The sequence below is a fragment of the Poecilia latipinna genome, unplaced genomic scaffold (genome assembly GCF_001443285.1).
Source record: "Poecilia latipinna isolate Pla-1442-1.1 unplaced genomic scaffold, P_latipinna-1.0 Scaffold1676, whole genome shotgun sequence".
Taxonomy (NCBI): Eukaryota; Metazoa; Chordata; class Actinopteri; order Cyprinodontiformes; family Poeciliidae; genus Poecilia; species Poecilia latipinna.
The window spans coordinates 25,426-43,000 of record NW_015114292.1 but is presented as its reverse complement, the minus strand read 5'-3'; the positions used below and the strand labels follow the sequence as shown (position 1 = coordinate 43,000).

Genomic DNA, 17,575 nt, shown 5'->3' with positions numbered 1-17,575 from the left:
TATTTTATGATATCAAAGCCCTTCTAATGAGAGCATGGCATATTTCATGTCCTATCTAAATTATTATGAGGTATTATTTCCTTGTTACTTCACATCATGAACTGCTGGTATACCTAAAATACATTTAAGTTTGCTGGTGCGAAATAAACAATGATGAAACAAAGAGTTGAAATGCTCTCAAAAGGCATTGGATATTCCACAGACTTTTTGATGTAAATAATTTATAAAGTTACCTGTATAACAGTAATGCAGATAGAAACACATTCATTTGGGTAGAAGAGATGATTTTTTTTTTAATAATCTGTTTGTACAAAAATTATCATTATTTATATTTCAATTGATTTGCAATGATTAAGGGAGAAAAAAGGAAACATAGTCAATACATATATCTGTATATATATAAAACATGAAATAAAAAGCAATAACAGAAAGTAATAAAATAAATAAATAAATAAATAAATAAATTAATTAATTAATTAATTAATTAATTAATTAAATAATTAATTAATTAATTAATTAATTAATAATGTGTCAGCATGTTCAATATGTTAGTTGGAGGGGAGCAGAGAGGAAACCAGGAGGTCTGCTTTGATGAGACAGACTTTGACTTCCCTCCTGATCAGCTCCCAGGCGTCAGCACTGTGGCCCTGAAGACACAACAATGTTATCATTATTATTACATTATGCAGTTTTGAAACTGACGCATGGCAGCAGAAAAGTAATTTGTACTGACCATTTTTGCCAGGATTTCATTGGATAACCTCTTGAAATACAAGTGCAGCTTGGTGTTTCTCTTCTTCATGTGGCTATGACCTTTAATCTGAAATAATTAGAGAGAGAAAAAAAGTCAGGTTTATAGATTATGTTTTGTAAATTTGTTGTGAGATGTGTTTACATTAAATTGTTATGAAACATATCCAATCTGAATCGAGGTGAACTTACACATGAGTGAAGTTCATCAGCCTGTCTGTTGACGACATTGAGAAAGTTCTCCACTGTGACCTCCTGCCATGATGCAGAGCTTTGATCTTCCTCAAACAGGGCAGAAACCTCCTTCAGGATGTGAACTGCGAAGGAAAGTTTACCTTCAGCCTGGAACAAGAGGAAGAACAGGAAAACTGTGAGATGACTGAAAGAATAATTGCTCCCTCATCTACAATAAATCATAAGCTGTAGAGGACTTACTGATGCTTTGGATGCCTGACTGTACAGATGATCAGGGAAGGGCACAGTGTTCTCTCCATCAGTGCTGTTAGTCATGTTTTTTGCCTGCAGCACACACACGTCAGACATTTACACATTTTTAAACATAGATGAACTTCAAAAAGTCTCAAAATCTGGTCTCTTACCATCACATCCAGCAGATCCAAAGAGTTTTCGCTGTACGGTCTGAATCTGTGCTCCATCCACCTGCAGCTCAGCGCGGAGCATGCGCAGAACAGACCGAGAAACACACAAGCGTAGAAAATCCTGCTCTGCATCTTGATTTTGTCCTTTAACTAAACAATAAAGCTTCTTTGTATACGAACTCCGATGTCTCCTGGTGGTGTTGTTGAAGCAGAGCCGCAGCGGAGCATTTAAGCCAGAGCGAAGAGATTTCGCTTTCCGGACACACCTGCGGGGAAAAGCCAGCGGCTTTCATGCAGGTAGAAAACGAACATTGCTCGTATGGTGTAAATCCGAGTGAAGGAGTGAAATACTTTTGCCAAATATGATCTAAAATGAAGTTTAAACGGAATTTCGAAAAAAGCTGCAGCGACTAAGCACAAATTAATTAGACTCTTATTTCATATATCCTGTTTTTATATGTTCATTAACCTGACACCAAATGAAACTTTTTTTCAGAAGTTTACACACAGTCAATTAAAAAAAAAAAAAAAAAAAAAAAACACTTTCTGAGGTAAGAAGTTAAGTAACCTATAAAGTTAGCTGATTCAACCCTGTATCGAGGCCAGGTAAGAGAAGTGACAAAACGGACAGGGTTGTCAAGGACGAAGGGATGCCGGTCATTTTTTTTTTCTTGAACGTTTTGGTCGTTTTGTACTTGACTTTTTCTGGCACGAAACTGTGTCGTCTGTTGCAAGACATTTCGTACCAATCACCAAAGTCCTCCTCATTATCACCTAAGTGGAAGTCCAAGACACGATCATAGATTCTCTGAAAATTTTACACTTCTGATTGTGCTTCCAATAATATACAACAAAATATTCTTCAGTTAGAACAATTTAAAAAGTAGTTATGCTTTGTTTTATTTGTTGTACGTCTCCTTTTTTCATCTCATCTTGATTTGTGTATTTTACCAGAATGGGAAACCTAAGATGAAGTATAGACTACCGTAAGTAAATGTGTAAAAAAAAAAAAAAACCTGTCATGAATAAATAATAGTAAAGTACGCGTGGAACGAAATGGTTTGTTTACGGTACGAAATGAACATTGGAAGGGCTGAGAAAGAATTTCATGGGTATAAAAATTGTCGATAGTAAGTGTCACCCTGACGGGTATCAAATGGAAAGACGGTAGAAATTAATATATTATCATGGCTTTATAATAAAATGCAATATTATTTTGTTAATAAATGTGCATAAGAAAGGCTGAAACAATGTTGCAAAGTCTCTGAGAGACTAAATTATTTTCCTAAATAAATAAATAAATAAATAAATAAATAAATAAATAAATAAATAAATAAACGCGCCCTAGAATATTTTATTGTGTACTTACAGATATTTATTTTATTGATTTAGGAATGAATGACAACATATGTGTCCGAAGTTGTTTGAGTTGCATCACTTCGTCAGTGCGAGTAAACAGGAACCGATATCAGGGAAAGTTCAGAAACGTGAAAGCGGCTCTGACGCTCACAACCAATGATATTTCATCTTTGTATTAGCTGGAACTGGCGGGCATGACAGTTATTTTAGTTATTTAAACAATTAAAATAAAATAATGCCGTATAGTATGGAAGGACATTGCATAAACAACTCTTCTTTTTTTTTTTTTTACAAACAAGCTTTTCTTAGTTAATTTAGATGACATTATCGAAGAAGAAGAAATAGACTTCACACAAACACGTTTTACAGACATATTCAAGAGAATCAAATCTATAAGAGATACAAACATATAGCTATATTAAACAAAAAAAAACTAAGCACTTCATGTTTATTCTTTATTTAGTATTTTTATATACATGACTTTTTCCTATCATGTATTCATTGGGTTGTCTGCAATGAATACATGATAGGACCTTTTGGGTTCATTCCCATTTGTCTGTTTCTGCAAGGCCTGGTATCGAATCAAGAAAAAAACCCTGTAATATTTATTTATTTATTTATTTATTTATTTATTTATTTATTTATTTATTTATTTATTTATTTATTTATTTTCTACTTCAAATCTGAAATCTTCCGCCCGCATCCAAGAACCGCAGATGACGTTGAGATGAACAGTTAAGAAAACGAAATCTGTTCGCTCTAGTTTAAATGCTCCGCTGAAGCTCTGCTTCAACACAGCAACACCAGGAGACATCCGACTTCATACAGAAAAGATTTATAATTCATTTAAAAGACAAAGTCAAAATGCTGAGCAGGATTTTCATCGCTTGTGTGTTTCTCGGTCTGTTCTGCGCATGTTCTGCTCTGAGCTGCAGGTGGATGGAGCACAGATTCAGACCGTACAGCGAAAACTCTTTGGATTTGCTGGATATGATGGTAAGAGACCAGATTTTGAGACTTTTTGAAGTTCATCTAATGTGTAAAAATGTATTTATTGTCTGACATGTGTGTCTGTGTGTGCTGCAGGCGAAAAACATGACTAACAGCACTGATGGAGAGAACACTGTGCCCTTCCCTGATCATCTGTACAGCCAGGCATCCAAAGCATCAGTAAGTCCTCTACAGCTTATTATTTATTGTAGATGAGACAGCAATTATTCTTCCAGTCATCTCACAGTTTTCCTGTTCTTCCTCTTGTTCCAGGCTGAAGGTAAACTTTCCTTCGCAGTTCACATCCTGAAGGAGGTCTCTGCCCTGTTTGAGGAAGATCACAGCTCTGCATCATGGCAGGAGGTCACAGTGGAGAACTTTCTCAATGTCGTCAACAGACAGGCTGATGAACTTCACTCGTGTGTAAGATTTTTTTTTTAAATGAAACATTTCAATTAAACTATGAAAATTATAATTCTCAAGCTTGTTTTTCTTTTCCTGCGTCAGATTGGGTCTCGGGGAGAATCGAAGAAACAGAACACCAAGCTCCACCTGTATTTCAAGAGGATGTCAAATGAAATCCTGAAGAAAAAGGTTTGTTTTTTATGATCACTCTTCTTCTATATCTACATAATGTTTTAAAGCTGCATAATGTAATAATAATGATAACATTGTTGCATCTTCAGGACCACAGTGCTGACGCCTGGGAGCTGATCAGGAGGGAAGTCAAAGTCTGTCTAATCAAAGCAGACCTCCTGGTTTCCTCTCTGCTCCCCTCCAACCAAAACTGATGAATATGGCCGAACCTTTAATTTATTATTTAAGTATTTATTTACCTATTCATTCTTAATGTAATGCTTCTGCTGTTACCCAAGCTCGTATTTCCTTCTGTTTCTTCTTGTGGAAATAAAAATGATTAAAGAAACAAAAACTACAAAAATGACTTTGAGTTTTATTCATTCATTTTGCTTCAGTAGTATGGAAGAAGTCTTTCAGTTCCCACCAAAATTAAAACAAAAGGATAGTCAGATTCAAAGAAATATGCAGTTGGAATATTTAATAAAAGAAAATATTAATTTAACTGACTAAGTCACTCTAAAAGCTTATTTTGTTTATTTTCGACTGATTCAGAGGTTGTCATACCTGGGGCTCGCTTGATGTTGAAGTGATGGCATCAAGATTTTCTAGAAGAATTTATGATTCCCACTTTCAGCAACTCATTCAAGTCCTGAAGCAGCAACGTAACCCCAAACCACCTTTCTGTCAACAATGTGTGAATGTCAATATGAAGTTCCACCTTTGTCTCCAGAGTCCACAGGATAATTTAATCAAAACTATTTGGGCCCCTGTGTTCATTTTGATCAACAGTGGTTTTGCAACTGTCCCTTGAATGCCTTTTTTTTTTGTCCAGCCTTGTTGAATCATACTGAGCTTAATACAGACAAATAAAGTCTGTAGTGCTTTAGATGTCACTATGGGTTCTTTTAAAGTCTCCTGGATAAGATGTTGATCTGGTCTTGAGGAGGTTTTTGTAGCGGTGGAAGTCCTGGGAAGTTCCACAGCTGTTCCATAATCTCTCCATAATGTGTGGCATTTTGAGATCCTAACTCACTTTTTGAGTCAGGTTGTTTTTAAAATAAATACAGTCGCTAAATTAGTCATAAAGCTTGGACTCATTTAGTATTCTACCAAGATGCTTAAATGTCCCTGTCCCTACTTGGATACACCATCACTATAAGACTCCTGGGTTGAGAAACAAATACAAAGAAGTATTAATGTTTATCTGTTTGTTTTAGAGTTGATCAGGAAATATATGTTTTCAAATGTATATCATCGTTTACACCTTAAGCAAATTACAACTGCATCCAGGAATTTGGTAATTAGGCCTAATTTACATTATTAGGAATAGATTGAGAATTTTATTTCGTTTTTATTTTTTTAATTAATCAAAATACGTTTATTAATTTTAAACTATGATGCGGAAAAATACTACTGCCTGAATTAATTCTTTGCTCTGTTTTCACAACAGTTTGACACAACTTAAAATTTGGCTCATTTTTAATCTCATTGTTTCAAATGTCAAATTTTGTTCTAGCCTGGATGCGGTGTCGAATCAATACAATCACTGTTTTTTATCACCAGAGGGCGCATGAACAAATGCATTTTTTATTAGAAGCCCACTTAAAATGTTAGACTGATTTCTTAAAAAATATATATATCTCTTATATTTGAATTTCTACTGTAAAATATATTATTTTATTTACATTTTCACACTTAGCATACACGGCAATAAAAGTAAAACAAACAAAAAGTTGTTCATAAAATTAATGACGTTGAAATTAATGCACTGAGTACGACAATTTGGATCGATATCAATGAATAGATTTGTATTTATTAGAGGAAAAAAAAACTTTTATAGAGCCTGATGACTTCATTTTAACTAACCAGAAACCAATGTAGTGCACCAAATTCTACATAAATTTTCTGGAATTCAAATGTAAGTAATTGGTCATTTGCTCTTTAATCTGATTATGAAAGGTGGAGTGATGAACTATTCTCCTGAAACAATTATATATATATATTGTTTTCACACACCGTGTTTCAGGTGGGACAACATGAAATATCGCTGAACGATTCCAAGGAAGGAGCGTCAACGCGCGTCACGGGCCGCGGACGCTTTCATTTCTCCGCAGGAACTTCCCGTTTATGGCACCTATCGGATTGTAAACACACCTTGTAGTTTATGTAGCCACACCATTTCTTCTAACTCTAAAAAAAAAACATGTTTTGTTTTTCCTTTCACAAAACATTTTATTGACATGTTATGTTTACTCAGGTTGCAAGTTAACATAAAATAAGACATTGCTTAAAAATTATTAATCGTAGTATTTCCTCATCGGCGAAGAAATAAAAATAAAACATTATGAAGCTAATTATTTATTTTTCATGATGTCATAATTTGGACTCCAAGCCTTTTTGAGTGCGTGCTGCATCTATAAATATTCAAATTAATCCTCAATTACGTTTTGCTAATTGAATGCGAAATGTGTTACTGCTGAGGTGGGAAATTGACGTTCCGAGTTAAGCTGCACGTATTTCGAAAATGAAATCTGTGCGCCTTAATTTAAAGGAGCCGCTGCATGTCAGATCCATCAGAACACCCGCACACATCTGGAATCCATTCATATTGAGAGGAAATTTGTGTTTACATAAAAAATAAAATAAAATCAAGATGCTGAGCAGAATTTTCTTCGCCTGTATTTTTCTCAGTCTGTTCTGCGCATGCTCTCCCCTGAGCTGCAGGTGGATGGAGCATAAATTCAGACAGTACAGCACAAACTCATTAACTCTGCTGGACATGATGATAAGAGACCAGATTTTTTTTTTCTATATTTAGTATTTGATAAGTTCGGAGTATTTGCTGATGTTTATGTCTTTATACTATGCAGGCTTACCATTACGTGAATCAGGACCCCGAGGTGAACATTGCGCCATTCCCTTATCCTCTCTACCACCAGGCTTCAGGAGCATCTGTAAGGCATCTACAAAATCAAAAATTAATATTTATTTTTGATTATTTGCATGTAGTAACCTGTGAATGGTCCCTCCTCCTTGTTCCAGGCAGAGGGTAAACTTGCCTTCACTGTCCAGGTTCTGAAGGAGGTTTCTGCCCTGTTTAAGGAAGATGACGGCTCTTCACCATGGCAGGAGGTGACAATGGAACACTTTCTCAATGTTGTCAACAAACAGGCTGATGAACTACAGCTCTGCGTAAGTACAATTCATTTGTAAACCTCTGATTTATCTTGCAGCATGTAGTCACACTCGATTTCGACATAAAGTTTTGTCACAATATAACCACATACCTGATTGTACAATAATATGGTTTATGTAATAGACCAAAACAAAGTAGCAAATGATCATGTTGAAGGAAAAGGTTACAAAATGACAAATTAGCCAACAAGTTTTGATGTGACTACAGTGTTTGCAGATCCATAGACTAAGATCTATTCCAATTACCTTTTATAAGACAACCTTAACTCAGTCAAATTAAACAGAAGGTCATTGTAAACAATTTTCATATCTTGCAATGCCTTATTTGAAAAATTAGAACATTATTGAAAACTTATTTTATTTCAATAACTCCATCCACAAAGTAAAACGGTTTGAATGGCTTACTTACAGGCTGCCTTTTACAAGCATTTATTTCTGTTAATAGTGATGACTTACAATTGCAATTTGTAAAAACACCACATTTAGTGAGCATATTCTAATTTTGTCTAATTAAATTATTACATATTTGGAGCAGGATGCGCATTGTTAGTTTTCTCACACAAGTAGCATTTATCCATATTTGGCTAGAGGTAAATTCCAAACAAGATTTCTTATGGCTTCCTTCTTTCAGCAATGGCTTTCTTCTCACCACTCCTTATAAGATTTTCAATGACACAACAAATAGTTGTTGTTCAAAGATTCTCCAGTCTCAGCTGTGTAGCTCTGCCGCTCCTCCAGAGTTACCACAGGTTTACTTTACTTGCTAAATCGTGAACTTCTGTCGGCTGCTGGTTGCACACTGGATTTCACGTCAGAGTAGAGAGGCTCAATATAAATGCATAGCACACTTAACCCTTTTAGATCTCTATCTGTAAGAACATTTCAAAACCATACATCATTTCACTTTTCACTTCCCATTTTAGTGCTCCTTTGTGTTGGTCTCTCACATAAAGGTCCAGTAAAATGTCATGAGGAAAAATACATATGAATACTGTGGGTGTTAACCCCACATAAACAGAATCCATTTAATGAATACATATTCATTTCATTATTTCCTTTTATTTTTTTAGGTTGGAAACCCAAGAAGGCCAAACAGGAGGCTGCACGTATACTTTAAGAGACTCTCAAACAGCGTGTTTGGACAGATGGCGAGTCTCCCTTTTTTAATTAGGTGGCTAAACTTGTCACCTGTTTTATTAGTTCGTCTTTGAACACAACCAACAGTTTTGACATGTTACTTATTCCACAGGGACACAGCGCTGAAGCCTGGGAGCTGATCCGGAGGGAAATCAAACTCCATCTAATCAGAGCGGACCACCTGGTTTCTTCTCTGTTCGTCTCCAACTGAAACCTCTGCTTTTCTGACAGCGATCTGTTTATTCATTTGCTTATTTATGTGTCTATTTATTGCTTATTTTTGTATTAAAGAACATGGAACTGACTATAAAATATATTCCGAGAGACACATTTTTATAAACATGTTTTATTTAAAAACATTTTATTTAAAAACAATAAAAATCACCCTATGAAGCAACCTGAAATCTGTTTTCTGTTACACACTGATGAACATGAAGTCAGCCTCGCCGAGGCTCTAATGGGGAGCAGTTGTACGCTGCCGTCAGGTGACAAAACGGTAACAAAATCAGATACAACAAAGTTTATCAAATAATTATATAAAGCACAAAAAAAAAAACTAAAAAAGTAAAAATCCTGCTGAAATTTCAGATGTTAGTTAGAGCAAACAATTTCTTTCACAATCAACACTAAAATGTATAAAATTATCAATGCAAAAATCAGCCGAAAGCATGCTTTAGCATAGTGGTTTTTAAAGATGGGGTTATGTACCCCTCTCTGGACTTTAGAAACCAAAGTAAATGTAAGAATGAATATTTTTGACAAGACACACACAAGAATGTTATAAGATAGAGCAATGTAGTTATGATTGAATGAGGATCTGTTTTCTATACTGTCATCTCCAGGCAACGAGTGCCATAAGAAAATACATTGCTGCACAACATGGGTAGCTAAGAAAGCTGATGTTTTTTTATACCTGAAATTACAGTATTGAGGTCATTAATTAAAATACTGTATTACTGTTTTATAAAGAATCCGTCGATCATTCCTAATCCAAAATCTAAAATGATGAGACGGATCAAACTTGAAGATAATGACTCTACTGTTCCGATTTTTTGAAAGAAAAACATAACATTTACAAACCCACCCTGGGACACAGTTCATGCATTCATACAACAACCACCAACGGAGGGTCTTTGTTGTTGTTTGAATTGTGTTGATGTCCTTTAGATTTAGTTAGCAGTGACGTTTCTGTCCTGCTGGGTCACGACTGTCAGCTGCTGTGATTTTGTAGGGCAAATGCTGGAAAATGTAGAAGTAAACCGTCTTAAGCATATGACAAAAACTGCACCATTCTGGGTAAAACACAGATATATTCACACCCGACAGGAGGCTCCGTCCGTCTGCTTTTCACTGCACAACTGAAAATGATGAGTATGCACTCCATATCAATGGGGCGGCAGGAAATGTCGGTCTCACTCCCACGGGGCCTCGGCTCCCTCAGCCCGAGCGTACGCCGTGAGATCTTCATACAGACCTCCTCCACATGCCTCAATGGCCAAGCCCTAAAAGTGGGGATTAGATGAAATTAATCCACTTGCATAAATGTGTCTGAATCCAATGTATATTCAAAAGAGCCAAGCAATAGCTAAGAAAGACTTTTCTTTATCTCTGAGTACACTTTCATTTGCATGAATGACTCAGACACAAGAAAGTGCAGCTGCTAGATGTCAAAAAAAAAAAAAAAAAAAAGAAATGCTGACATTAACAACAAATATTTGCATCAGCTTTGATGACCTTCCTAGAAAGGGTCATTCTGAGTAGTACTACTTTGTTTTTTCCAAGAAAATAACGGAATGATAATAAAAAGTCTACTTGGGTCTGACCTACCATGCAGCAGATGTATAAATCCCCAACAATGAACATTGTAAAAAACTTCGCAAAAGAAACAAAACGTTTTAAGACCAGTCTGTAGTTTTGGATTACAAATCTAGAATACAATACAATGTGATACAATATTGTAGAATAAAATCAATAGAAAAATGTATAAATTCTTTACATTGACCAAATATTGCAAATAAATAATCATTGATAATAATAATAGAGTTAATTTAGAATTCACAGCAGTATTGAAGCAATGCACATTATTATAGACTTAATTACTTTCAAGGAAAAATTGTTGTATTCTCAGCAGTTCTATGATGTCTTATCTTTATTTTAACTTATGTTGCTGGAGGATTATGTTCCATTTAAAAAAAAATATGTAGGATAATTTAATTAACAACAGAAATATTAATTAATCAGAGACAACAACCACTCAATCTTAAAATAAAATATTGTTTTTGGCCTTAGTGGAATATTTCCACATTACAGTTGCTGGTTCATATTTAAATGAGCAATGTACAATAAATGTAACTACATTTAACCATTTACAGCAGTATTCTTACTCAAAAGTAAGTCCGTAGATCCCTAATATTTTAATAATATTTTATAATTTTACTGTAAAATCATATATATTAGATGCTTAATTCGATAACTATTGTCAGTGACTTCTCTTTATAGCAACAAAAACGCGTCACAGTGTATTTCTTAATCTACAGATACTAATTTTAATGTTACCCTGAATCAATTCTGGCGACAGGCAAAGCGTAGTCCAGACACAAAGCTGCCAGCAGCTCCAACAAAGGATGGAGAACAAACAAAGCAGTTGTGGTTAAAAGGTTAATGATGCACAGAGCCAGAGCTTCCTGTTGCCTGTCAAGATTACACTTGTACTTGTCATGCAAAACAGGCACATCTGTGAAGAGGTTTGAATGTGACACATCTTTATTAAAAATAATTGAACAAAGGAAATGTCAAACCAGGTTAAACAAACCTCATATATGTGGTCAGTTTCAGGCTCTTCGTATAAGCTGTCGTTATCTTTCATCTACATGAAAGGGAAGAAAGAAACCAGGTTAGATATTTGGCATGATATTTATGATGACTTTAAATAGATATATCCATCCATGTATTTTTTTTAAAAAAAGCTCTATTTTGTGTAATTATTATTATGAAGAAAAGAGAACCTCTGGAGCACAGTCAAGACCAGAATTTATATACAAATGCCTATATTCAGTACTTTTGAATGTACTTTATGTTACATTACCAGTGTTCTTTGCTTACTACCTTATGTATTCATATGTTTTATCTTTTTCATTTTATTTGTGTTATTTAGAGACATCAATTACTCTGTTAGCTTAACTCTCATACCCAGGCCCACCAAAAGTGCCACAATTTAACAAATAGTAAGTCTTTATATATTATTTAAATACATTATGAATTAATCAAAACGGGAAGTGAATGCATTTAATACGCGGACGAATTCGAAGAGATTTGAATCAGTCAGTAGTTAAACGCATACGTAAAAACTGAAATGTAAAATTTAATGTTTTAGAGTGGATCACTTCTGAACAGAGCTCCACTGGGTTTGATTCGGGGATATCGGAGTGAAGCGGGTTGAACAGAAACCCGCTTGCTTTTGTTTTTCTTTCAAATCACAGTCAGGTGCCACTTCGCGTGCTCCATCACATGAAATTTCAGTAATATCCATGTAAGCTATAAGCTGATAAAATATACATAGATACACAGAAGCATGTCTATAAATGAGCCACATTTACTATATATATAAAACAATTTTTAGCTGAATAAATATTTGTTCAACTATGTTAGATGCTAAATAAATTTGGAAATGGAACCATAAATATTTAAATGTGCCAGTAAGCAAATAAAGTAAAGTTAGAAGTGTCTGCTAAAACTACTTCAGCAGATTTTGTGCTACTGTAAATTTATTCAAACTATTACTGCGACTTGTCAAACACACCCCGGCATGTGCTTGGTTAACCTGCACATCATTTTATATTGACCACAACAACCCCATCGAGTGACCCTGACACCAGATTAATACAAATAGTACCCCTAGTTGTATTTAATCTAACTTGTATTAATCTAGGTAGGCAGAAATACCTGAGTGTTGTTGCTAAATACGTCTATCCCTTTATGACCAGATCTTCTGATGACTACTGCCAGCAATGTAATGCATAAAGCCACAATGCTCAGATCATCTCGAGCTAGTTTCTTGTCATAATAAAGAGTTCACTCCACCTCAGTGCCCTACAAAGTCACTAGATTTCAATCTGCGATGTGTTTGAACACCAGACGATGGATATGCGCAACTACCAAATTAAAAACTGTCTTTCTCTTTTTCTAACCTATGTCTGATTGTTAAAACAAAATAATCATTTCCCTTACAATGCATATGCTTTTGCTGTTGTGTTAAGAACAGTTTGATGAAAGCAGCCCGTACCAGATTTTGTCTACGCAGTAGATAAGCACCGATACAAACACCCAACAGCAGGCCCTGCAGGACAATAAGGCCATCCTTCATCTGGCTTCTGTACAGGGCTTTGACAGGGTCGTAGGGCCCTATCATGGAGTGAAAAACGAGAAGTTAGAGGTGTGTTTTGACTGTGTATTATTTTTATCTATCACACGGAGTCTTGTCCACTTACTGACTACTTGTACTTCAGTTCCAGGGCCAAAAGTGCCATTTACTGAGCAGTAATACACTCCTCTGTCCTCTACTTTGAGGTCGTTGAAGTACAGGAAAGCGTTTTGGATCATAAGTTGATGTCCAAACCGAATCCTTTCATTATCCATAACCTTATTCTTGACCGCGCCATATTTGTCAGCTTTGTGCCACTCCACTGTGCTTTTCAGATGTTGATGTGAGACTTGGCAGTAAATAGGCACATTCTTACGAGGTCTTAATCCGTAGAACCTGGGTTTCTGGCTGATCTGCAGGGCGACTGAGCAGACAACAGAAAAAGTTACAAGAAATTGAAAAAGACAGAGTTTGCCGTTCCGTTTAGCCTCAAGAGATCCGTCTCAATTTTGAATACAGTTTACTTGGACACAAGAAAATAATTTACTTGGGCAAATTTTGTATTTGGATATCTAATTCTTATTACTGGTTATCGTCTGAGGTAATCCTAGTGTAAGCGCTGGGAAAACGTAAAGACCAAGTGTATTTTTATGCTTATGACATGTAATTATTCTGGTTGTAAAAGTCCTAACCTGAACTTAGGAACTGAGGGGGAAATGACTAGTGACTGCCAAGATGAATAATCAGAGACCTGAGGAAATAAATAAACAGAGGGAATCTGAAACAACAGCAACTACAACCTAAATCACGTTTTAAATACACGAAAAATATAAAATATGAAATCTAACAACTGAACTGACAACTATAAATAGAATGCCAGAGGAGACAAGAAAAAAGAAAAACAAATACAATATGGCAAATAGCGAAAGAAACTCATAAATCCAAGACATTGGGTTTATATTTTATTTTATACAGAGAAACAATTATATTTTGAAATATTAGGGTTTAAAAGTTTTTTGATCACCTGTATTTAGTCCTGGGATATAAGCACCTGGGATAATTTGTCAGTTCAAAAAATAAGCATTCAAAATGATTTGATTAGTTCTGCTGAGAAAATCCACATGAATCCTTTATCCAAGTATAAGGGGTCATTTCTTTCAAATAATGTAAATAAGCAAAAGAAAACAAATGAATCCCATATTTATCCACTTTTTAATTGTAAAAGATTATTATTATTTTTTGATGTTTTAAAACTAAATATTTTACCAACATTGAACCAAATATTAAGTTAATAGAGCAGTTTACTATAGCAACAAGACTTGTAAGCCACATCGATTTTCAATGCTTATGATTAGAATTATGCATCCTATGAAACAATTAAACAAACAAAAAGTCCAACTTACCAAAATGTTAACACTGATTAGCAAAGGAAAAAAATAATAATAATAATAATAATAAAAATATGTACTGAATAAAATGTGATTACACAGATACGCATGATGTCTAATGCTTCAAAGAAAATTATATCCGTTTTGTCCTGTATTTTATTTACAGAGTGACTCAAAGGTGAGGAAAACAACCACCAATTAAGTGACAAGACAACTGAGTTTGTAGAGATCATAGTTTCTCATAAAGGATAGGAAATGCTTTTAACAAAGTTCTTTAGCTATTGTAAAATAATTTCAAGGAAGCTCATAAACATGACAATAACATAATATTCTTTGTCTCAGACAAGAACTTCCTCTTTTCACCTCCAGATGGCCAGGAAGTAACGATAAAAATAACATGCAAAACTCCTGTGTCGCCTTGTAGCTATGGTTAAACAGACCTTAATGGTTAAACAGACCTTAAAAATATGATTAAATAACATCGTAGCAATAAAAGCACACAGCTATTAGAGGAACAAGATTCAATTTGCTGACATTGATTACAGGTGTGGCAGAAAAATTACAGGTCCTGCATGTTTTCTCGAGTTTGCTAACAAGTGAAGTGAACCGTGTGACAACAGTTTATAATTACCTGATATACTTATCAACACAAATCCAAAGCATCCAGCTAGAGTCCAACGCATGATGACACGCAAAAGGAAAAACCGACTTAACAGTTGACACCGCGAGTGCGTGGAGGACTCTCTGCAGTCTGCACAAGAATTAAGCTGTTACTACAGGAGTGGGTGTGGAGTCCGTCTGACAAGCTTCAGTCTCATGCAAATGAGGGGAGGAGAGCAACAAACCAAAATAACTTTGAGCAATGCACTTTCAATATTACAGCCTGGAAAAGAAAGAAAAGTTCATTTAAAACTAAAAGAAAATTATTATAGCCTTTGAATCGAGGAAGTTGAAAGAGAAAACTATGTATATATATATATATATATATATATATATATATATATATATATATATATATATATATATATATATATATATATATATATATATATATATATATATTTGAGCCTTTTGGTACAGATGGCAACTTAACTCTAAGTTGTTTTAACTGGCAATGTGTCTTTTTTTTTACACCACTGTGGAGGGATTTTCAGCCACTCTTCTTTGCAGAATTGTTTTTAATCAGCCACACTGGGAGGCTTTCAAGCATGAGTGGGTCTGTTTAAGGTCACAGCAGCTTCATCACAATCCAACTTTGGCCTCTGACTATTCGACTTCACAGTCTTAATGATTATTTATCTTAGTCATTTGGAGCTGGACATGCTGGTGTGCCTTGGATCATTGGCACGCTACAAAGGTCATTAAGACATGACATATTATTATTATTTTTATTATTATTTTTCCTTTTGGCCTTTACAATCTATCACTGTTCAAGTATTCTTTTGAAAAACAATCGTATTGCAACAAACACCCCGAGTTTCATAAATATTCTATGGTTTAAAGCTCCCTATCACAGTGAGAAAGTTGGTGAGGTTTGTCGTTTATTGCGGTGGAACACGTTTAAGGAGGCAAGGTGTTCTGGTAAAGTCATTAGGGAACTGCAGCAAACAGCAGATGTTATCGGATGCGACAATTTTAATAAACTATGTTGATGTGATTAAAATCACCAGTCCAATGTATTACATCTACATAAGTAATAATATATGGAAACATCAGAAAAATATTAGGAGACTAACACAGAGTGGCATTGAACAACATGACTATTCCTTTTGGCACCTAAACCTACCAAGCCTTCGTCCTACAGAGGGTATTCCCCTGTGAACTCATTTCCTTAACATAACAAGTGAATGTGTGTGTATGCGTGTGCATGCTAGCATGCAAGCAGATAAAGGAGATAGAGGAAAGATGCAGAATCATATATCCATAACAATATATAGACTACTTATTATCTGCAATCTGTGTTCGCTGTTCATCCAAAGCAGGAAGAGATGTTTTACCTAAATATTTAGTTGCTTAATGGGATTCATTCCGTCATATTCAACAGCATTCATCAACTTCACCTGCAACATATCACATTGCACATTTTTATCAATATTGTGCGCTCCTATTTGCTTTCGGCATTTTCTGACAGAGAGCAGATTCTGGTCAGCCAAATAATGGTCTGAACCAGTTTGGACAATCCCACGCTCTTCTCTGTTTGTCACCAGCACCATGAGGTGTCCAGTCACCATGTCCTCCATGGCTACCTCCTCTTCTTCCTCTCCCGAAAAAGCTTTTATAATTTAACCAAAGTACTGTTGCCAGTGTCCTGAACAAGAACACCAACCACTGACATGCGGCCAGTCCAAAAATCACACATAAGCAATTGAGAATCCCATAATCATCAGAGAACTACTTACTAAGAACTAAGCAAGGGAAGCCAGCATCTATTATCTATGCTTAAAAGTTGGAAGCTGTTATCAGTTTTTTTTAATCAGTTATTTTTGTGTTATATTATCATTTTGCTGCTTCTTTCAAGCCGTGCTTAGATTATTTGTATGCAAGTTTGCCTTGCATATGAATGGTGACATAGAAACAGGTTTAACTGAAAACTGGTAGGCTCCTTATGCAACAGCCATAACCAGTCAAGAGTGAAGTTTTCAAGTCAGCCAAGCTGATCACATTTCCCTAATTCTCTGCTCTGTGTAGCACCAGTCCAGTATGTATTCACTGCATTAGCTTTATCAGCTTTCACAACATGGCAACACCAGATAAATCAAATTTAAATGCTGCTCTCTCCTCAAATATGGACTTGCATTTCAGCTTCGGATGTAGTTTTACTAAATCTAATGTTTGTAAATGTAAATATTTATACTTATTCCTTTAGGGTGACTTTTTAACCGTCTGTCTAGGGCGTGCAGGTGAAAAAGAGCCTTCTGGCTAAATGGGCATAAGAAATGTTGCTAATATGCGTTGTCACTGTAAAAAATAAATTCAAATTTCTACAAAGAAATCGGTTTCCAGCAGCTATGCTTCAGGTCAATAGATGAATGGCTGTTTGAGTAACAGATTTGTCTTCGGGAGGTATAAAATGGCTGAAACAGGAAAATGAACAATGCACCCCGATTGGAACCCAACTCTTCTGACATTACCAACTTTATCATTCTGTTTTTATCAAACTGTTTTTTTGCTGGACTCTCCTAAATAACAGAAAACAAGAGATGGTAATATTTGCTCGC

General features: G+C 35.2%; 3 protein-coding genes across 3 annotated transcripts; 1 reads left to right on the top strand and 2 right to left on the bottom strand.

Annotated features, from left to right (window-relative positions):
- Positions 1 to 548: 548 nt before the first annotated feature.
- LOC106964462 (interferon a3-like) lies at positions 549 to 1,503 on the bottom strand. Its single transcript, XM_015060005.1, has 5 exons — positions 1,350 to 1,503; positions 1,186 to 1,269; positions 943 to 1,092; positions 734 to 820; positions 549 to 647 (listed from the first exon to the last, which is right to left on the bottom strand). Exons 1-5 carry the CDS (start codon positions 1,479 to 1,481, stop codon positions 549 to 551), a joined length of 552 nt encoding a protein of 183 aa, XP_014915491.1. The 5' UTR covers positions 1,482 to 1,503.
- A 2,069-nt stretch (positions 1,504 to 3,572) lies between these two features.
- On the top strand, positions 3,573 to 8,951 carry LOC106964457 (interferon a3-like). The gene is made up of 5 exons (XM_015059999.1): positions 3,573 to 3,704; positions 3,795 to 3,878; positions 3,972 to 4,121; positions 4,206 to 4,292; positions 8,722 to 8,951. Exons 1-5 carry the CDS (start codon positions 3,573 to 3,575, stop codon positions 8,818 to 8,820), a joined length of 552 nt encoding a protein of 183 aa, XP_014915485.1. The 3' UTR covers positions 8,821 to 8,951.
- A 2-nt stretch (positions 8,952 to 8,953) lies between these two features.
- cd79b (CD79b molecule, immunoglobulin-associated beta) lies at positions 8,954 to 15,288 on the bottom strand. Its single transcript, XM_015059998.1, has 5 exons — positions 14,989 to 15,288; positions 13,097 to 13,393; positions 12,892 to 13,010; positions 11,422 to 11,475; positions 8,954 to 10,111 (listed from the first exon to the last, which is right to left on the bottom strand). Exons 1-5 carry the CDS (start codon positions 15,038 to 15,040, stop codon positions 10,022 to 10,024), a joined length of 612 nt encoding a protein of 203 aa, XP_014915484.1. The 5' UTR covers positions 15,041 to 15,288; the 3' UTR covers positions 8,954 to 10,021.
- Between the last annotated feature and the right edge of the window lie 2,287 nt (positions 15,289 to 17,575).

Bases quoted from the DNA above. Each gene is read 5' to 3' on its own strand.
- cd79b (XM_015059998.1), bottom strand. From the start codon at position 15,040: ATGCGTTGGACTCTAGCTGGATGCTTTGGATTTGTGTTGATAAGTATA. The intron at 13,394-14,988 runs GTAATTATAAAC...TTGTCTGCTCAG, and splicing joins TGTGTTGATAAGTATATCAG to TCGCCCTGCAGATCAGCCAG. The intron at 13,011-13,096 runs GTAAGTGGACAA...ACTCCATGATAG, and splicing joins AACTGAAGTACAAGTAGTCA to GGCCCTACGACCCTGTCAAA.
- LOC106964457 (XM_015059999.1), top strand. From the start codon at position 3,573: ATGCTGAGCAGGATTTTCATCGCTTGTGTGTTTCTCGGTCTGTTCTGC. The intron at 4,122-4,205 runs GTAAGATTTTTT...TTCCTGCGTCAG, and splicing joins CTGATGAACTTCACTCGTGT to ATTGGGTCTCGGGGAGAATC. The intron at 4,293-8,721 runs GTTTGTTTTTTA...CTTATTCCACAG, and splicing joins ATGAAATCCTGAAGAAAAAG to GGACACAGCGCTGAAGCCTG.
- LOC106964462 (XM_015060005.1), bottom strand. From the start codon at position 1,481: ATGCAGAGCAGGATTTTCTACGCTTGTGTGTTTCTCGGTCTGTTCTGC. The intron at 1,270-1,349 runs GTAAGAGACCAG...TGTGTGCTGCAG, and splicing joins TGGATCTGCTGGATGTGATG to GCAAAAAACATGACTAACAG. The intron at 1,093-1,185 runs GTAAGTCCTCTA...CTCTTGTTCCAG, and splicing joins GTCAGGCATCCAAAGCATCA to GCTGAAGGTAAACTTTCCTT.